The sequence below is a fragment of the Adiantum capillus-veneris genome, chromosome 18 (genome assembly GCF_014529385.1).
Source record: "Adiantum capillus-veneris isolate H3 chromosome 18, ASM1452938v2, whole genome shotgun sequence".
Classification (NCBI taxonomy): domain Eukaryota; kingdom Viridiplantae; phylum Streptophyta; class Polypodiopsida; order Polypodiales; family Pteridaceae; genus Adiantum; species Adiantum capillus-veneris.
Genome location: NC_140948.1, coordinates 46,334,271 through 46,353,880, shown reverse-complemented (window position 1 = coordinate 46,353,880; position 19,610 = coordinate 46,334,271). Strand labels below are relative to the sequence as shown.

The 19,610-nt window shown below is 44.2% G+C and overlaps 1 protein-coding gene across 1 annotated transcript; it reads right to left on the bottom strand.

Moving 5' to 3' along the window:
- Positions 1-16,023: 16,023 nt before the first annotated feature.
- On the bottom strand, positions 16,024-18,731 carry LOC147435599 (phenylalanine ammonia-lyase-like). Its single transcript, XM_086488615.1, has one exon. The coding sequence runs from the start codon at positions 18,456-18,458 to the stop codon at positions 16,272-16,274; it is 2,187 nt and encodes a 728-aa protein (XP_086344741.1). The 5' UTR covers positions 18,459-18,731; the 3' UTR covers positions 16,024-16,271.
- Positions 18,732-19,610: the final 879 nt, after the last annotated feature.

The window sequence follows — 19,610 nt, the reverse complement described above, 5'->3', positions numbered from 1 at the left end:
GTACCCTCCGCCGCAACCAATATGGGTACCAAGGCTGAAGGAATAGGATAAGTGGTCCTTCATCTTGATTTGAATAGCCTTTTAGTTACCATTGTAGAGACCCACTTTGGTGAAAAGCCTCTTGTAGAAGAAATGATAAAGCACACATGCAGTCTGTTCTCCTGAGAAATGTATTGTCGCAAAGACAGCCACAGCTTCTTGGACTGGTGCATCGGATTTTTCAACGTGTTTATATGGAGCATTGCATGACCCCTAAAGTGGAAGGAATTCTAGAGTGTCTTCAAATTGTAGCGGTCTTTGCTATCAGGTGTTATGTCGCCCCAGCAAGAATGTAGAAAAGCATCCTGGCTAATGCAGAATAAGCATGTAATCTTTAAATTCTTGAAGTTATTTTGGAGAAAAAACCCGCAGTTTAGGCGCAAAAACACTCTTATCATTGATGATATCAGATACAAAGTGTGCCAGAACGATGGAGAAACTTGGCTTCTTGCTCCCAAGTTGGAGCACCACACTGAAAAGAAGCAACAAGACTTCTTGGCAAACACATTAAAAGACTGGTTGTTTCTATGGTTATAATCAAAAGACCGTTGTCGTGCAGCTCCGCTCCCATGCTAAGAAATATGCCAAGAAGATTCAGATCAAGCTTATTGAAAGCCTACTTTATTAATGGTCGGTGATCAGGCTTGTTAACAGGAAAAGTTTAATGATAAATGTATGCTAGATGCGGCTTAAAAGGGCCAACAGATGCCTCAATGATGCCAAAAATGATTATGCTTGAAGTGATCACAGATGGGAGTTTATGATCTAGAACTGCAGTGCTTGAAGTGCTCTACCAGCCTGTCTTTAAGGCTCGTCGATTAGAGCTACGATGAAGAAGTTATGGCATATTGAAGTTTGAGCCGATTGCAGATCCGTACCGGATTGGGCAACTGCAGCTGAGGTGACAGAAATGAAATGAATGCACGGGCCTGAAGTGCTCAATTTCTCGAGCGCGTCAGTCTTTTCAGATCGGTGATCGGATTTACGGTTGCCAAGTTATTGGCCGTTAAAGATTCACCGGGGGCCGGTTCCATACCAATATGGTCGGCTCATATGAAGTGCCATCTGGGAGGTTTTGAGCTTCAATCAGGGAATACCGCAAACCGATATGCTTTGGAAGTTAAATACACTAAATGTGGTGCGCGTACGGAAGCACATAAGTACTTGAACAGCATTGTGTCCGAAATGACGTCTCTTGGAATGCAATGATTGCGGGGAGTGCGCAACATGGATGCGGTAAGAAGCTTCGGGCTATTTTCAGCGAGTGCAAAGGGAGTGGTCTTAGGCCAAAACAATCACCTATGCTTGCATCTTGAGGTCGTATGGCACTAAGAAGCTGATATGAGCATTGAAATCCACGATGATATTAATACTCAAGAGCTGATGGAAGAGGGGAGTTGATGTTCTTGGCAATGCTTTAGTTGATATGCGTGTCAAATGTGGTGCCCTTACGAAGTTGCATGGCCGCCCAATGAAGGCCAAAAAGCTTTGATGCAATCACCATTGCTTGCACCTTAAGTGGCCGCCCACATCAATTGCAAAGTGGCCGCCTGGGAGAAAAGGTCGCCCGCCCAATAAGGGCCCAAAGGGTTTAGTGGGAAAAAAAAGGAAAAAAAACGCAAGGCATGGCGGCCTAAGGCAGCGCGCAGATAGGAGCGGCGGGGATGAGCTCGCGCTAGGCGACAGGGAGCTCGGTTGAGCACGGCGAAGAAGTGAGAGCTGCTCTTCTTGCCTAGGCGCTCCTTTTTGGCCGACTTTCGTGACATTTGGTGCAGGTCAGGATCCGGGCTGCCATGTCAGCAAGAGGTGGGTTTTACGCCTCCCTAGCAACGACGGCGCCGTCATTGCTAACGGAGGAAGGGGCTTAAAATAGCGGGCTTTTGCATGAGAGGGACACAACAAGCGAAGCAAGAAGGAGCGAAGAAAAGCTTGGCAAGGAGGGTAACAAGGAGAGGAGGAGAGGCGGCAAGCTTGGGGTAAAACAAAGCTCTCTCTTGAGCTTGCACGAGAACAGTGCTCTCTCTCTCGGGGTTGCGCAAGGAGCCTCTCTCTTTCGTGCTCAATTGATCAAAGGAGGGCAATTGAGCTCCAAGCTCTCTTGCTCTTGAGCTTGGCCAGAGATTGGAAGGGAAGAAAAAGGGCATTCGAAGCAAAACAAAGAAAAGGAGAGGAAGCAATCTATCCCTCGGGCTCGTCCTCGGCTCGTCCTTGACATGGAAGAGGGAAGTTGTCTCTCTCTCTGCTTAAGCAAGAATGATACCTCTCTCGGCCCTTGAGAAGAAAAGGGAGATGATGAAGGGCATCGAGCAAGGAGGATAGCAAAGAGAAGGGAAAAGATAACGAGGAGGGATATAACGAAGAGGACGAGCTTGGTCGAGAAGCAAGGCGGCAAGTTTGTCGAGGCAACCAAGCAAGGGATAAAGTTTCGGCTAGTAATTGAAGAGCAGGAAGAAGTTAAAAGCTGTGAGCGGCGATTAAGCCAGTGAAAAGCATAAGGAGCAGGAAGTTGCGGAATAATTGACAAAATTGAAGCTTGCGGAATCTAAGGGAACTCGAAGCAGATGAAGCGACAAGAGATAATTACCATCACCGTCATCGACTAGAGATTGATTAAATAATTGTTAAGCCCCGATGTCGTTAACAGCCCGGTTAATTCTATAAAACGGGAGCCTAAACTCCTAGTTAGCAGATGATCCAAGTGACGGTGGTGTTAACATCCTGCCTTGGCTAAGGATTAAGTTGTACTCAAACATTAATCAATTAATTGATGATTACGGTGATTTCCAGATTCAGTTACATCTGTTGTTCTTGTTCTCTCTCTTTCACACCTCCCACAGCCAGAGGCCCGGCGCCTGTGCCCGGCTCACGTAGCGAACACATATCCCCCGACACCGTAATGCTTTTACAGCTGACTACATGTTTGATAGTAGCAAGGATGCATTTTTTAATGCAGTCATAAGCCAACAGGCAATCAATCGGAGAACTCTCAAATGAAGCCCAATGGAGGGAAGCAATCCGGAAGCAAAAAATGGAGGCCGACCTAGAAGTTCAGCGGCATGAGAAGGAACGGCTAGAGAGGGAAAGAGTGGAGAGATAAATATTAGAGCATCTCAGGCAGGAGGAGGAAGCAGAGAAACCAAACATCAATTACAAATTTCCGCGGCAAAGTAAACAATCAAACCCCTAGCAGAAAGAGAAAACGTTTTGTAAACTCTATTAATAGATTTTGTAAACCTTTTGTAATGACGGGAATCACCCTTTTAATATACAAAATCTTTCATCAGTTTGTGACATTTTGGAGGGAAAACCTGTGTGTTACTAGCAGATTTGTTGCTTTTTACTTTTGTTGGTTCTTTTGATTAGAAATCGCCTTTTTAATGGTAGAAACCACTCATGGAGTGGTAGAAAGCATTTTGACATCCGTTCCAGCCTGGTGGAAACTAGTGTAGAAACCATAACAAGTTGTGGTAGAAACCATGTCCTAGTAGAAACCAATAGAAACCATTTGGAAACCTAATTTCTGGAAGACCTTGTTTTGAGCTGTTTGAAAGAAAATGGACAAGAAATAGCGTACATTTTTTTGAAATAGTAAGATGGTTTCAGAGGAGAAGAGGCAACAACCAAATGCATTCTTATGAGCGGATTTGAGAAGAGAAGAGGCAACAGCCAAATGTAGTACATTCTTATGAACGGATTTGAATACATTGTCTATATTTTTCCACACTCATCCTCTTCAACGGCTACTCGATTTTCTACCTCGAGATATATTGGCATGTTGTTATATATTGCCTTGTAAACTTCTAATGTCATTCTATGTAGACTATTGCAACTCTCCACTTCTTCCATGGGAATTTTGATGGCTCTCACAAGGCTTTAAGTATCCGTTCTTTTGTTTATTTAAAAGAGACTTGTACATAAGTTAAATACATGTACAAAGTGAAACAAATTTAGAAAAATGTGAGCTTTTTTCTGGTTTTTGTTTGTTGGGACTCCCTCATCCTCTCTCTGTTCTGTTTTTTTTCCTCAACTAGCTCTCTCTACACCTAGTCTTCCTATTAGAGCATCCTGTTCGCGGTGATTTTCCACATAGTTGTGTGTGGGTTTCATTTTAAGGATTTCAAAAAAAAAATTGTAGAGATTTTTTGAAGCTTGAAATCGTGTCTTTTGGAGTGGGGATTTGGAGTTATGGTATGTTCTCTGTAGCCTATAGTGTATGGGAGCTTTGGGGCAAAACTATGTAGGTTGAATTGTGGAAACCCATACGTCTTGTGGGTGATGTATTCTTTGAAGGGGGAGTTTTAAAGTGGTTTTTTATGAATGGAAAATCTTTGTTTTCAAGAGCATTGGTAGGCGGTGTCCGTAATTCCCTGCCTAAACATGTTTCTTCCTTCTTTGTGACATAGTCTCTTGGGTGGGCGACGGCTAGTAAATTCCCAAGGGGACTACTCTTGTTGGATTCGTGGTGTTTCAAAGGGGTTTCTCAAAGCTTTTGGTGTTCTTGTAGTTCTCTTTCAACGCTCTTGGGTGACATAGCTATAGAGGTGTTCTAGTTTGCTTGTTTCCTAACAGTGTTTTGGTGCCCTGCCCCCGAGGAATCGCTTCAAGTTACCTTTTGTTTACAGGTTTTGGAAGACATGGTGTTCAATTTTTTGGAGTTTAGTGTATCAAATGAAAGTGCCAAAGGTTTCATTGAGCAAATGGAGATTTCTTTCCTTCTTGCTAACAAGCAAGACCTAGCGTTGGTGCTGCGAGTCTTCTACTTCTGTTTGAAGGGAGCTGCTAGGGAATGGTTGGAAGGCTATGAAAAGGAGCTACAATCAGCCAAACCTCCTCAAGTTATGAATTATGAATGGTAAGACGTGCTATTCTTGCACACTTTCAATAGGTGGAAGACCCACAAAAGGTATGGCAGTCTATTCAAGGCTTGGTACAGGGTGAAGGCGAGACCATAGAAGACTTTGTGAAGGCATTCAATGCGTTATGGACAAAGTGGTGTACGTCTTTGGGGGCTGAAATTCCTTCAACCATGTTGAAGAATGATAGGTTTCTTGCAAGTTTGAGGAGTAGTCTACGCTTGAATGTAGAGCTTAAGCAGCCAAGTACCTTTGAGGAGGCAATTGAAATTAAAGAGAATAAAGAGTGGAAAGCAGAGCGTCTTCATCAACTTGGAATCAGTGTCGAGCCAAAGGTTGAAGTGAAAGTTGTAGAGCAACCAAGGGTCCTCATTAGGGATCCAGGTTATGGTCAACAAGCTTCTCATGATGTGAATGCTTTTCACAAGGAGATGCAATCATGCAAGAGGTTGTAGGTCTTATGAAGAATCTTAGTGTGCATATGATGGGAGGTGAAAAAGGTCAAAGCTATGGATATAGACGTGGCTATGGAAGCCATGAGGGGTTTACAAGTGGTAGAGAAAGAGGCATGGTTGGAAGAGGGGATATGTTTCAATGCTATAATTGTGGTGAATAAGGTCATAAAAGCCCTCAATGTGACAAGCCAAATAGAATGAGCGGTGATATGTTTCCTCTTCCTTCACAAATTCCTTCTCAAGCTCAAGATTATGGTATTGAGACTAAAGTGGAAGCAGGGCCAAGTGGTTTGATAGCTGAAGAGAAGGGCAAAACAAAGCATAATCCATTTGGAGAAGAAAGAGGATTATTCGGAAGCTATGGTCATGCTTGTAGGTAAGAGGGTTACAAGAGATCATGACATGAGTGATGCAAGTCCCAGCCATAAAAGAGGGAAACGGGTTGAAACAGGTACAGGTAAAGAGAAGAAGAAGAGAAAACCCAAGCAATATTACAATGCATCTGACTTTCCTTTGGGAGAAGGGAACCATTTAATTATAGTTAAGGGCTGATTTGGTGAGTAGAAAGGCTGATGTTACCTTTGGGCAACTCAGGAGATGTGTCCTAAGTTGAAGAGGCAGTGGAAGTATGTAGTCAACCCAATGAAGAAGGAACCTGCAAGGGGTCTGTGTGTAACATTTAATGGCCTAGTAACTTGTGTGTAGCAGAAAATGGCATGAACATAGTGAGCATTTCATTAGAATAGATTCCTAATGAGGTTAACAAGAGTGCTTGGGTGGAGAAAGCAACAAAAAGCATAACACCTAGTTAGATAGCATGAACAATACTTCAAAAGAGAGAGAAATTAAGAAATTGACAATAGTTGAGGACCAGATTTGCATGGAACCGGTCCCCCCTCCAAAAGGCTTTGTATTATGGTTTCTCCCATCAAGAGAGACATTTTACAATACAATTTCTTGTGTTCCTTCAATACTAGCTAGTGCAATGAAGATGGAAACTTCATGCACTAAGCAAAACACTTATCAAACACAACATCAATTCCCTCACGGTCTCAGACCCAAGACCTCACACACCTTCAAAGATGGTGAGAGCTAGCGGGGTATGAGAGTAGATTGAGAGGAAGGAGTATTCTTACAAGAAAGATGTACATCTCCTCGCATAATCACTCATATTAGCATAGCTTAGCTTAGTAATTAGCATGGTAGAGGAGATGAGCATGCATTGAAGGTTGGCTCTTGGTTGGATTTGCATCACAAAGCCAAGAGTTGTTGGTGTAGGCCTTCCTTCTCACACGCTTGGAGTAGGTGATAAGCTTTCCATTAAAGCTTGAGAAGGAGAGAGAGTCTTCTTTACTTCACACATGAGATTGTGTGAGTGTGTGTGTGATAATGCCTTGCAAAAATCAGCCCCCTCTCTCTCTCTTGTTCGACCCCTCTTGCTATTTGCTCTTGCTAGCATCCTATTGGACCTCCCCAGGCTTAGCCAATGGTAATTAATCAGCATAAGTGATAGCCTTCTGACATGTGTCCCCCTTTCCCTTTTTGTGAGAGCTTTAGGTAATTATTTAATTCAACTAAACTCTCATTGGACCCCTTTGCCTCGTGGCCAATAGGAATCAGGCAAGCCATTGGGCTGCTGAATGCTCATTGGTCCCCTTGGGAGAGTGTCCAATAGTCTTCTAGAGAGCGTAATTCTTATTGGTTCTTTTATTAAGTGTTTTTAAATTAATAACTAGATTTACTCTAGCCTAATTCCCATTGGTCCACCTCCAAGGCCATCCAATAGGAATTGGGTACACCTTGTGGGCATCTGGGCTAGGGAGCTGACATGTGTCCCTCATTCCCTTTGTGTAAAGGGAGCTTGTGTGTGTGTGTGTGAGTTTCTCTCTCATCCCCTACTTGCAAGGCTCGCCCCCTCCTATGTAGGGATTGACAAAGACTTTTTGTGACACACACTAAGCATCCAATTTCCCTAGTGTTTGGCCTTTGGGCACACCTTTGAATTTTGGAACCTTAGCATTTTGAAAGTCTTAATGGGCTGAACCTTAGGGTCTTTTAAGCCCATTGTTGCACATTGCTCTTTTGTAGATGGCCCCCCCTTTGGATCCCTACTATGGCCCGATCTGCTAGCTTAACCAATATTCTAGCTTTTTCTCCCCTGGCACTTCCCCATATTAAATGATCAGTTTAGGCATGAAAATCATTTAGGAGAATTAGATATTGATTATTATGACACTATGAGAGTCCTGTCTTTGAATGAGCCACCTGATATGCCCTACTATGGATGCATGGCATAAGAGGAAGTGTATTGGAGAGGTTTATATTGATGGAGGTGCACATGTATGTATTATTACTCAAGCTTGTGTGTCAAAGTTGGGACTCAACATGGTGAGAATTCAGGTTTTTGCATAAAGCTTGCCAACCAATCAAGGGTGAAGTGCTTGAGAGTTATAAGGGACTTGGAGGTGGATGTATTTGATGTTAAAGTGATGGTCAATTGTCATGTTATGCCTGCGGGTATTGGTGCTTTCCCTCTCATCCTTGGAAGACCATGGTTACAGGCAACCAAAGCTGTACAGGATTGCGGACATGGTACCATCACTCTCTACAATAGAAGGGGTGATAAGAAGAGGTTTGACATGGCTAGCAAGCAATATTTGGATACTTATTTTGATAGCAAAGTAATGAAGAATAATACTCAAGTGAAGAAGAAGAAAATGGGGATGATGGCAGTGAGGTGGAAGATAACATTTCAAGTGAAGAAGAAATGAATGATCTAGCAGGTTGGGGTGTGGCAAACTATGTTGGGTGCATTTTTGATACCCCGTTTTTTGTAAGTTTGTACATATCCGCATCACATCAAGAGTTCAAGTAGTATGTGGGATGCTTTTTTATGACTTTTTTATCTTGATTTGGAAAGCACATGTACATGCATTGCAAGTCGCTAGTCTTGTGACAGTTGTCAGGTTACTTTAAGTGCCCATTCTTCTATTTTTTTAAAGGAGACTTGTACATAACTTAAATACATGTACAAAGTGAAAAATGTGAGATTTTCTCGTTTTTGGTCTTTGGGACTCCCTCATGCTCTCTCTGTTCTGTTTTTTGCGCTCGACTAGCTCTCTCTACTACAGCATCCTGTTCGCGTTGATTTTGCACATAGTTGTGTGTGGGTTCGAATTGAAGGATTTCACAACTTTTGTTTTAGATTTTTTGAAGCTTGAATTCATGTCTTTTGGAGTTGGGGTTTTGGAGTTATGGTCTGTTCTCTGCAGCCTATAGTGTACGGCAAAGGCAAAACTATGTAGGTTGAATCGTAGAAACCCATACGTCTTGTGGGTGATGTATGCTTTGAAGGGGGAGTTTTAAAGTGTTTTTTGATGAAGGGGAAAGCTGTTTTTCAAGAGCATTGGTAGGCAACGTCCGTAATTCCATGCCTCAACAGGTTTCTTCCTTCTTTGTGACATAGTCTCTTGGGTGGGCCACGGCCTATAAACTCCCAAGGGGACTACTCTTGTTGGATTTGTGGTGTTTCAAAGGGTTTTCCCAAAGCTTTTGGTGTTCTTGTAGTTCTCTTTCAACGCTCTTGGGTGACATCGCTATAGAGGTGTTCCAATTTGCTTCTTTCCCAACAACGTAAAACTTTGCACCTTCATCATTGGCTGGTTGTGCATTGACTGTAAAGTTGTCTCTCACTGTGAGAGCATCACTCAACGCATCATGATGGCCTGCGTAAAGGGCTCATCAACATCCTCTTCATCATCACTACCTAATGCATCAATGGGGACAATAATGTGATACATCCACCTTTCAACATACGCCTTGTTTTTGCATCTTCTCCAAGCCCCCTACAAGCACCAAGTGCAGAAGCATGCCAGCCACCTAAATCTAAGCGCTCGGGCATTGCGAGAATTGTATCCTTTAACACTATGAATGGAGCGAGATTGAGGAATAGCTTCACAATCCCAACTGATGTTGTGGTCTACATCCCCTTCTTTGATCTTCCAAAAAATCGTGCCTTCTCCATTTGAACCTGAATATTTCAGCCATAGAAAGGCCACGACATCGCTTGCACATTTAATAGGTACACCATCTACCTTGAGTTTCTCTTGTGTCAATGCTCTCATAATAACTACACGTGCTCCATCATGTTCACCCTTGCCATGACCTAAGCAAAAGAAGTTCCATAGCATTTCAGTACATGTGAGATGTTTGTATTGTGCAACAAAGTAAAACGGTCGCTTTGCCTTGAATAGGGATGCTGCTCTATCTAACCACACCCAATGATACTTTGGTACCACTCCTTGGTATTTGTGATGTAGTAATAAGAAATGTTGAACAAAAAATGTATCGTGCTTTTTGTCATCAGATATACAAAGATGAATAGCCTTTTTTATCACACCGTTCACCTAGAAGTGGTTTATATGTACCACAATTGTGACGTGGAAGGAGTGTCAATGCATGGACTGGGTTTCATTTTGCTCTTTAAAAGTGTAATCTTGGCAAATTCAATCATGGAAACAATTGGTATCGGCAGAAAATCATTGAAGAGACTCCTTAAATTATTCAGCTTGCCACCTGCAAATGAAATTGTGTTTAATGAACTTGTGAAGGTGCGTATGAAACATATGAAGAAGCTCACTGCATGGTAGTTTCTTGTGCAAAAGACCCTCTTTTCTTTTTTCTCCCTTTCTGATTGCTACCAGTAACGTCGTTAGCATCGACTACTATTTTGACATCCTCAAAAATTATAACAAAAACCTGCAAATCCTTCTCAACAAGCTCTGTTGGACACAAGGTCATTTTTTTGGTGCCGCAATCAACAAAAAGGCCCATAAAACAATGACTTGTGAAAAGCTAAATCTGTGGGCTTGGGCCACAAAGCAGACTCATATAAAGTTGTAGTACTCTTGTATGCATGGTTAGAAGCATTTCAAGAAATAGTGTGTAAGGCATGGGCACACATTGAGCATGTGCAATCAGATGAAACTCCATGTAGGCCATTATGTAGCATGTGATTCATTGCTTCCCTCAAATATGTCATTTGCACATGCACAATGCAACAACATGTAGTCCTCCATTTTTATTCCCGAGGATTTGCAACCCTGTCATGCCAGTCATGAACCTTTTTGAACTCATTCTCAATCTTCCAAAAACTCAAAGGCTTTGAAAAATGGGACATTGGAAAGTTTAAAGGTCCTCGATATAATAAGTCCGTTGTCGTGCTAGATTAGTTTTTCGTGCACTCTTTGCAAAAGGTTCCGTAGATTTTGTGAGTACAACTCACCTTTTCTTTTAGAGACATCACTATGCAAATACGCCATACGGTTAGCAAGTACGCAATACGACCCGCCTTTTCTTCAAAGACATCACTATGCAAATATGCAATGCAGTCAACCAAAAAAAAAGGCAAAACCAAAAAACTGGTCTAAATTACTATACATCGACATTGATATTTGCAAATACTTTGACTATTAATTAGTGGGAGTAAATTTACTAGGTTTGCCAATGTGTCTCATTAAGGGGAATCAACAAAGATTCCTTGGCTTGGGGCTCAAGAGAAAAAAGTAAGGGGGAAAAAAAAAAAATTTGCTTTCCACGTGTAGTACCTCTAGATGTTTATTAAGGTCTCTTGGATAGTTTCCTGCGACGTTAAAACTCTCTTCTTGATTTCCTTAAGTAGAAGGCAATTATGTGATCAATAAAGCAATTCATCTCCACAGCCTACAATTAACCAACTGAGATTCTGGTTGTTGCATCTCGTATGATATACAATCAGTCTTCTTATGAAAAGCTACAAAAAAAATTATTTTTGAAGAGATTTACTCTCACAACTAGGGTACTTTGGGAATTTTTGAAATTTGAGGGGTATTTTGGATTTTCCACAAAGTAGAGGGGTATTTTTAAAATTTTCCCAAAAATCTATGAATGGCAGATGTCGGTTGAGGTGGCAAAGCACCAGCAAAAGGCACTAGGGCTAGCAGACGTAGGTAGGCTATGGGCTGCTGATGGACACAACCCGTGTTTTGTAAAGTGTTGCAAACTATTTACAGGCCACGGAGAAGGACTGGAGGATTGCGCAGACAAGCAATGGCTACAGTAGGCAATGAGGCCCTTGTGGGAGACACGACCAAGGCCTAAGATCTGCCTGTTGGGTTTCCAAGCCCAAGAGGTGTCTAAGCCGCATAGGAACACTCTCATAATGCATGCAGCCTGCAAGCCACCGGTTCAGTTGAGTTTGCATGATACACCTTTTTTGCTTTATATATATTGGAAGGCTTCTACACAAGAACAAGAATGAACAATAGCGTTATTTTTACGTGTTGAGTCTCTTCTCTTCTCTTCTCTTCTCTCTCTCTCTCTCTCTCTCTCTCTCTCTCTCTCTCTCCCTCCTCGTTTCTTTGCGCCTTTTGTTGTTTGGCTCGAGTTCTGGTATGTCTCACACTGATGGTTGTTTGAGGGAAGTACACACACACACCTATGCTATAGTCAAAGGGGGGGGGGGCTTCTACTCATGGTTTCAGGTGAATGAACTCTACCGTCAAGGTCGTGGGGAGGGGGGCAGCTGATCGCAGCCGTCCATCCCTTGGACTTTCTCATGCAGAATCTAATAAGCGAGCAGTGGATGTCAGACAAATCAGCAATTGGAATATGGAGACTTGCAGACCAATAATTGCATCCCAAATCAGCACGCGGAATCACACCTGCTGCGGACACCTCAGCAAACGGAATGCACGAGCATGGATTAACGCAGGGCCTGCCACATTAGCGCACAAAAAACTGGATCTGTGTGACTATCACCCGTTTTTGCAGGCTGTGTGTTGCCCCCCTCTCCCACGACCATTGACCGCCGGGAATGGTCGTGCACATACCGTTCCCATAATCAGGGCTCCCGGCCTCCGTCGGTCGTCCATGATTAATGGGAATGGTCAGTGCACGACCATTCCCTACACCATGATCTGTATGTCTCGAGTCCATTGTCACTGGTTTGGGCTTGAGGGGGGGGTTGTTGGGTTTCCAAGCCCAAGAGGTGTCTAAGCCACGTGGGAACACTCTCATAATGCATGCAGCTGTAAGCCATCGGTTCAGTTGAGTTTACATGATACACCTTTTTTGCTTTATATATATTGTAAGGCTTCTACACAAGGACAAGAATGAACAATAGCGTTATTTTGACGTGCTGAGTCTTCTCTCTCTCTCTCTCTCTCTCTCTCTCTCTCTCTCTCTCTCTCTCTCTCTCTCTCTCTCTCGTTTCTCTGCTTGCATAGCTTCTCGCCATGAGTCTTACATCTCAAAGGCTTCACCTGCCGTAGCTGTAACCTAGCACTGCCAAATGCTCATGGGTCTTAGCGTGAGCATGCGAGGTAGCAGCATTAGATTCAGAGGGGTTCAGAGCGGATGATTGCAAGCATCATTTGTAACTGTTGAGGATGAAGAGTGGATTGGGCGGGATGTCGGGTAGGAGCAGGGGATGAACGTTCACAAAGGGGATGATTGCAAGCATCGTTCGCAATTGTTGAAGCTTGGAAAGGGCACATAGTGGACTAGACGAGCCATGGCTAAGCAATACAGAGGGCGCACCAGAGCTTACAAGAACATTAATTTTCGGCATCTCCACGAGATTGGATTTAATGTATACGAAGGGGACCCCAATTTCCAGAAATAAAAAGCCTTTCAAAACGTTTTATGTGTCTAAGTGAAGGGTTAGTCTAGCAAATGAAGATAGATGAAGAGTCAAAAGCCTTTTTGTGTCCATATCAAAAGGTAGCGTCCATTAAAAAGGTGGTCTACTTTCCCTTTCTTTTTCCTTTTCCTTTTCTTTTTTCATTAGTACATTCATTAGTACATGTTTGCACCTCTTCTCTTTTTTTTTTTTCCAATAAAAGCTTGAGGAGTTTGTATTAGAAAGGAGAAACGAGATTACAAAATTCCCAAGGACATGAAACCAAATTAGAAAGGGTGGAGACCAGAGATTCTAGTCCTACAACTTTAGGGCAATAAAGGAAGATCATTTAGTGAATCCTCAAGATGGGTAATCAAACCTCAGATTGTTACTATATTGTCTTTCCATTTGCTTGCCTTCAGCTTTGCACTCTTCAAGCATTCTTTTCAGGTGATCATGGGAGCCATCTATGAGTAACTATTGAGCTTTATTGATGTTTGCCATGTTGACATAGCCTTGAGAGTCCCTCAAAACTTTGAAATTTGCTTTGTACGCTCGAGCTTTAATTGGTTGACCTGCAAGTTAACATTCAAGACAAGTATCCTCAGACTAGGAGTCTGGTAAGCACTGTCAAAGAGCCTGTTGTTTCTATCTTTCCAAATCACCCATAAGAATTTTATGCAAATTTTATTTCACAACAGTGAACACTTTAACAAAGTCTCCCAAAAGAAGTTGTTTCCATTTAGGTACAAAGCCTATTGCATGAACTAGAGGTGACAGACAGATTTTGCTTTTGGGCTAGTTTACGAACACATGTGGGATATCTTCCGTTGATTTAAGGCCACGTGTGCAATGCTCGTCTTTAATTCCAGCCTTGATGAGCCGTTGTCTACTGACTATAGCTTTGTGGAGGATGAGTCAGAATAAGTGGGTGTTTGGTCTGCTTCTTTTCCCTTGTTCCACATGTGTTGAAACTTGGAACATCCGTTGCTTTCTATCATAGTTAAGAGTGACATCGCCACTATTAGGGTGATGTGGAGAGGTTCCTTAAGTGAGGAGAGCAGCATAGGGGGTTGGTTCAATTTAGTACTACCGCCATTACCGGTTTAGGGTGATGTGAAAAGGTTGCTTAAGTGAGGATAGCAGCATAGGGGGCAGTGTTCAGCAAAAATGTGTCTCAACATAATATCATACCATTTTCAATTTAAAAATATGCCAATTGAGGCCAAGGGGAAAGGGAGAAGTTCCGCTCCATGATAGAGGAAAATAGTGTAAAAACCCAAAAAATAAACCTAATTTACTAAAATTTCCTCTTGGCAAATTCAAGGAAAGGCACTTTGTATGTTTGGAAAAATGCTTTTTCCCGAACAATAATAGGGGGGTGGGTCAAATTAGTAAACACCCTTTTAGAAAAGAGCTTTTTCTGATGGATCACCTGAACCAGAGAGTCTACAGAGGTACCATCTTTTCTTCTTTATTTTTCTCACGTTTTCTTCTCTTTAAATTGCTTTGCACTACTTACTCGCACTAAGTAGGTAGAGAATTTTGTTTCTTTTGAAGCGTTTAGTTATTTATTGGGTATTCGCATTCATTTACGAGCATTGGTTACATTTTGGACGAGAAACTAACTATATAACTTGCTTTACGTATCAAGTGAGCTGCATAAATGGGTAAAAGACAGATAATAAATTGAGGAGGTGGGCTTTTGCTCAACTACGACTTGCACAAAACAAACATAGGTTATGAAGGAAAGAGTGTCGGAGAATGATAAGGAGAGCAAATTGGAGTAGGGTGACACAAGAAGTTTTGGACAAATTCTCACAGTACTTCCCTCATTGTCACTTACCTCAACATCATGCGCTTCTGCAAGGGAGGCACGTACGATTGGGGGCAAGGGGGGCCGGTGGTCCCTTGCCCCCAATGGTACCTAGCTCTAGTAGAAGCTAATGATGTTATTCATTGTATGAAAAACATTGGAAAAAATTCCATTTTCCTACATGAGAAAATTTCTAAATATTGTGGTGTACACGGGAGTAAGACCAAACTAAGCTTGCCCTCAACGAGTGCAACAACTCCTTATATTGAGCTTCTCCAGTCATGGCTACTGCAAAACCTTCTCCAGTCCCCCAATTGCATCCTATAAGGATGCAACCGCGAAGGGAGCCACCAAGAAGCCCACGTCTGCTGTAGCCAAGCCCAAAGCATTTTGCGTCAATCATGCTACCAGCTTGATTAATGTCCTCAAACCTCGGATGATTCCATCTCCTAGTACAAGTCAAAGCAAAAAAGAGTCCTGCACCAAAACGGTGGCCAGTTTACAAAGGTTCTTGGTTCTAGCAAGATCAAAGACACGGGAATCGCTGCATCTTGGTTGCAGAGGTGCCCAATCTTTTCGTGTCCATAGCGGTGAGCTCATCTTTTCTTTATGTGTTTCGTGGTCGTCTTTTTACATTTAGCTCATTTCACAATGTAGAGTTTGTTGAATAACCATTACCATCACACCGAGATCCTTTTAGTGAGGGATGCATGTCGCAAAAAATTTATCTTGATGTTTGCCCCTGGTCATTCATCGTTTTGTCCATTAACTTTGGGATAGCAACCTAAAGTTTGCATAAGCGAGATGTTTAAGTTCCATGCCTTGATGATGATCGGCATGATGCCGAATCTAACCCCCAAGCTCAGTCCCTAATCCTTGAGTCGTTGTGTGATCACTCCCCCCAAATGAGGCGTTGGAGTTGATCTCTCTTGTGAAGTCCATTCTCAACCCAACATTGTAAAATGATGTTCATCTTTTTCTCCCTAAAGGGGGAGGTGGTGTGTGAACGTATGTCCGACCAGCTAGTGTTGGAGGACACTTCTGTTGTCCTTGGCATATAACCTTTCCAGTGCTCAATATAAGGAGTTGCCTCACTCGTTGAGGGCAAGCTTAGTTTGGTGTTACTCCCGTGTACAGCACTATTCTTGTGAGAGAGTTACTTTCAATACTTAAAAAAAAAAAATAACACAATCCCTTAGATTCCTTATAACTTGGTTCGAAGAATTTAAAAATTCATACACGATTGTGGGAGAGTTGTTACAATCTGCCATGACAATTAAAAATGGGGAAGACGGGACTAAAATGGGTTGAGGAAACACGTTTGGCTTGCTTATTGCTAAGGGGCACAAATTAACAGACATATGATGAAATTATACATGAGTGAGGAGGGGCTTTTGCGCACCAGACGACCCAACAACGTTATCATTATCGAGGAAGCCCTGGAGAGTCTATAGGCAGATTGGCGCAGACGGGGTCCATCCTTCCAGGCATTGAAGCAGGGGCCACATTAGCAAACCGTCAGAAATAGCGTCAAATACCACCTCAAAATCTTGTCCCGGGGACTGGTTGCGGGTGCCTGCCAGAAGCTGAGTGCCCATCTGCGTCCGGACAAACTGATACAATGGGAAAGAGCGGCACTCCTCGATTTTGTTAGGAATGGCCGGGCTCCCCTTGTCGAAATTTGCCCGGACATTCACCAGCTCTGCCGGCAGCTGACTGCATAAATCCTCTTCGAACAGGGGGATTCTTGTCATGACCGATGTGGCTTCATCTCGTTCGTTGGATGGATTTTTTATGGCGTGCTCCACGAGAACTTGGCGCAGATGTTGCATGAGGGGGTAGCCCGGGCTCGTGGGATCGTCCGCGTACGTGAAGACATGCTCGTGGTCCACCACCTGCAGCAGATCCTTCTCGCAAAAGCGGGCTGCTAACAAGACCCCGTTCCCACCAGTCGTCAGCGTCTTCTTCGCAGCCTGCGACACCACCTGCTTTACCGCTGCATGCAAGTTGTCCTCCAGATGGCGCAAATCAATGGCCTGGCAAAGCCCCACTAAATACGTCGCGCTCATCAACTTCAGCACCTCCACTGCCTCTGCTGTCTTGCGGGCCGATATGAGCCCAAGAGAATTCACATCTTGATTATGCTGTTCTGCGCTCTGCACGTGATTGGTCACCGGGTTAGCCAAATATTCAAGCTCAGACGTGTAAGATGCCATGGCTATCTCACCCCCCTTCAGCCCATAATCTAAGCTAGGGTTGGGACCTGCACTCAAATTAGAAGGCAAACCATTGTTATAGAAGTCATTCACTAACTCTGAAAACTGGGCAAACATCAGCTTGCCAATAGCAGCCAAAGCAAGCCGAGTATTATCCATGGCAGTGCCAATTGGTGTGCCCTGGAAGTTACCCCCATGCAGAGCAAGATCTCGGGCTACATCAATGATGGGATTGTCATTCACAGAATTTATCTCGCGCTGAATAAGCTGGGTTGCAAATCGAATGACTTCTATCTGCGGGCCAAGCCACTGAGGGGCCGTTCTTAGCGCGTAGCGATCTTGCTTGGGCTTCTTCAGCGCATCTACACCATGTACCTTGCTAGCAGCCTTTACCAGAGCGCTGCCTCCTAGCAAGTACTCCATGGCGGCAGCCGCCTCAATCTGACCAGGATGGTGCTTCAGCCTGTGAGTGAGGGGATCCGTGAACTCTGGCTTCCCTTGCATGACCTCGCAAAACATGGCAGAGGTGACCACAGACAGCAGGGCGAGAATGTGGGCATCAAAGCAGACCATAGAAGCGAGACCTGCCCCTACAGAAGTCCCATTCACAATGGCGAGCCCCTCCTTGGGTTGCAATTCAAAGGGCTTCTCCACACCCACCAGCTTCAGAGCTTCAGCGCCGGACACCGTCTTTCCTTCGGCAGTAACAGCCTTGGAATTTGGGCGGCCAGTGAGGACACCGGCGAGGTAGGAGAGGGGGACAAGGTCGCCAGAGGCTGTGATGGTGCCACGGAGGGGGAGCACGGGGGTGATATTAGCATTAAGGAGCTTCTCAATAGTGTGGAGAATATCCCATCGGATACCAGAGTAGCCTTGCAGGAGGGTGTTTGTCCGGACAAGAACACCAGCGCGGGCGGCGTCTTGGGGAAGGGCGTTGCCAGCAGATTTACCAAAAATGCCAGCGTTGAGGAAGCGGATGAGCTCGCGCTGGAGATCAATGCCTTGGTTGGTGCGGCGGTGGGAGGTAGCGCCATAGCCAGTGGTGACGCCATACACGTCACAGCCCTTCATGATTTTGTTATGCACCCAGAGGGAGCTCTCGTCGACGCGCTGCTTGGCAGCGGCCTCATCCAGTGTGAGAGTCACCTCTGTGCTTCTGGCAATAGCTGTGACCTGAGCGACTGTCAGCGAGTTGCCTGCGATTTTTACCTCTTCCATATTCAAGAATGTGTCGATCATCTTCTTGACGTCGTCGACGAAACTGCCACCAACAGCCTTAGCACAATGAGCCCAATTGAAGGGATCACTGGCTACATCGCCGTCCAGAGAAATGGCAGACTCCATGGCAGGGATAGCATAGCAATGCACGGGTTTTGCTGCCTGCTGAGAGGGCGCCATTATCTCTGCCCCGGCTACCATTTTCGTGCTGTACTTTCACCAAATTGCTCACAGCCTCAATGGAATGCTCACCCACAGATCTCTCCTCTCAACTCTCTCCACTCTCTCTCTCTCTCACCCGCTTAGGCGACCAAGAAGGGCAGATGAGATCAGGAGAGTGTCGTGGAGATGCTATAATAAGAGCGTTCAATATATGCAATGGCAAAGCGGGGCGACGTAAGCGGGCGAGATTGTGAGGGAGAGTGCGCGTGTGTGCGTGAGGGCGGAGAAGAGAGAGGAGAGAGCCGGACGGAGAGGTGGCGGGCAGCAAGCCCGCGTGGGAGTAGAGAGAGGGGGGAGGGTTGTGTGGAGGGGGGGAGTCGGGAAAGGACGTGTAGAAGAGAGAGACTGTGGGGTGAGCGGTCACGAGAAGAATGTTGGAAGCTGGTGCGCCATCATAGCTCTCTCATGTGTAGTGAGAAGTATGTGTGAGAAGAGTGTTCACGTTGATCTGCCCGACTTTGCTGAGAACCCGTCGGCCTAAAGCTTGTGTGAGCCTCCCTTCATTTGCTTCCCTTGCCACACTCACACTCACCTCGCTTTGCTTCCAGGCTTCTCCCCATCAATGCCCCTCTCTTAAGTCTCTCTCGCGTTTCAACCCTACCCAGCATTTACGAAGGTTGAAAATTTTAATTTCTAGTGAAAATTTGAAAATGGGACATTATAGGCATTGAAAGCCTCTACGAGCACTTCATTTTGACCTTTACTTCCTACCTTAGATCCACGAGCTCGTGTGATCCGTCATCGTCCGCTCTTACCAAGGGGCCAATCTTTTTTTTTATTTTTTTTTTCAAATTCACAATCATGAGAGGTAGAAAAATGTAGTTAACCCAAAAAGATTACGAGGACAGCCATGCTCCCACCGAGCCATGTCAAACATCACCCAACTTCTCAAGGACATATCACAAAACTTAGAAATCTAAAGCATGTACATCAGCTGATAAAAGGCGTCACATTGACATTGATAAAGCAGCTATTATGAGAGCCACCCAAAACCTAAGCAAACCATACAATCGAGGCTGACATAGGGTTACCACCAAGGAGTAAGCTCTGCCACAACGACCCCCTTGACCACCAAGCCATTGAAAGGAAACATAAGTTCGAAGGAAGAAGCATCTAGGAACCAGGCCCAAC

What these genes read in the sequence shown, in the direction of transcription:
- LOC147435599 (XM_086488615.1), bottom strand. Translation starts at nt 18,458, where the DNA reads ATGGTAGCCGGGGCAGAGATAATGGCGCCCTCTCAGCAGGCAGCAAAA.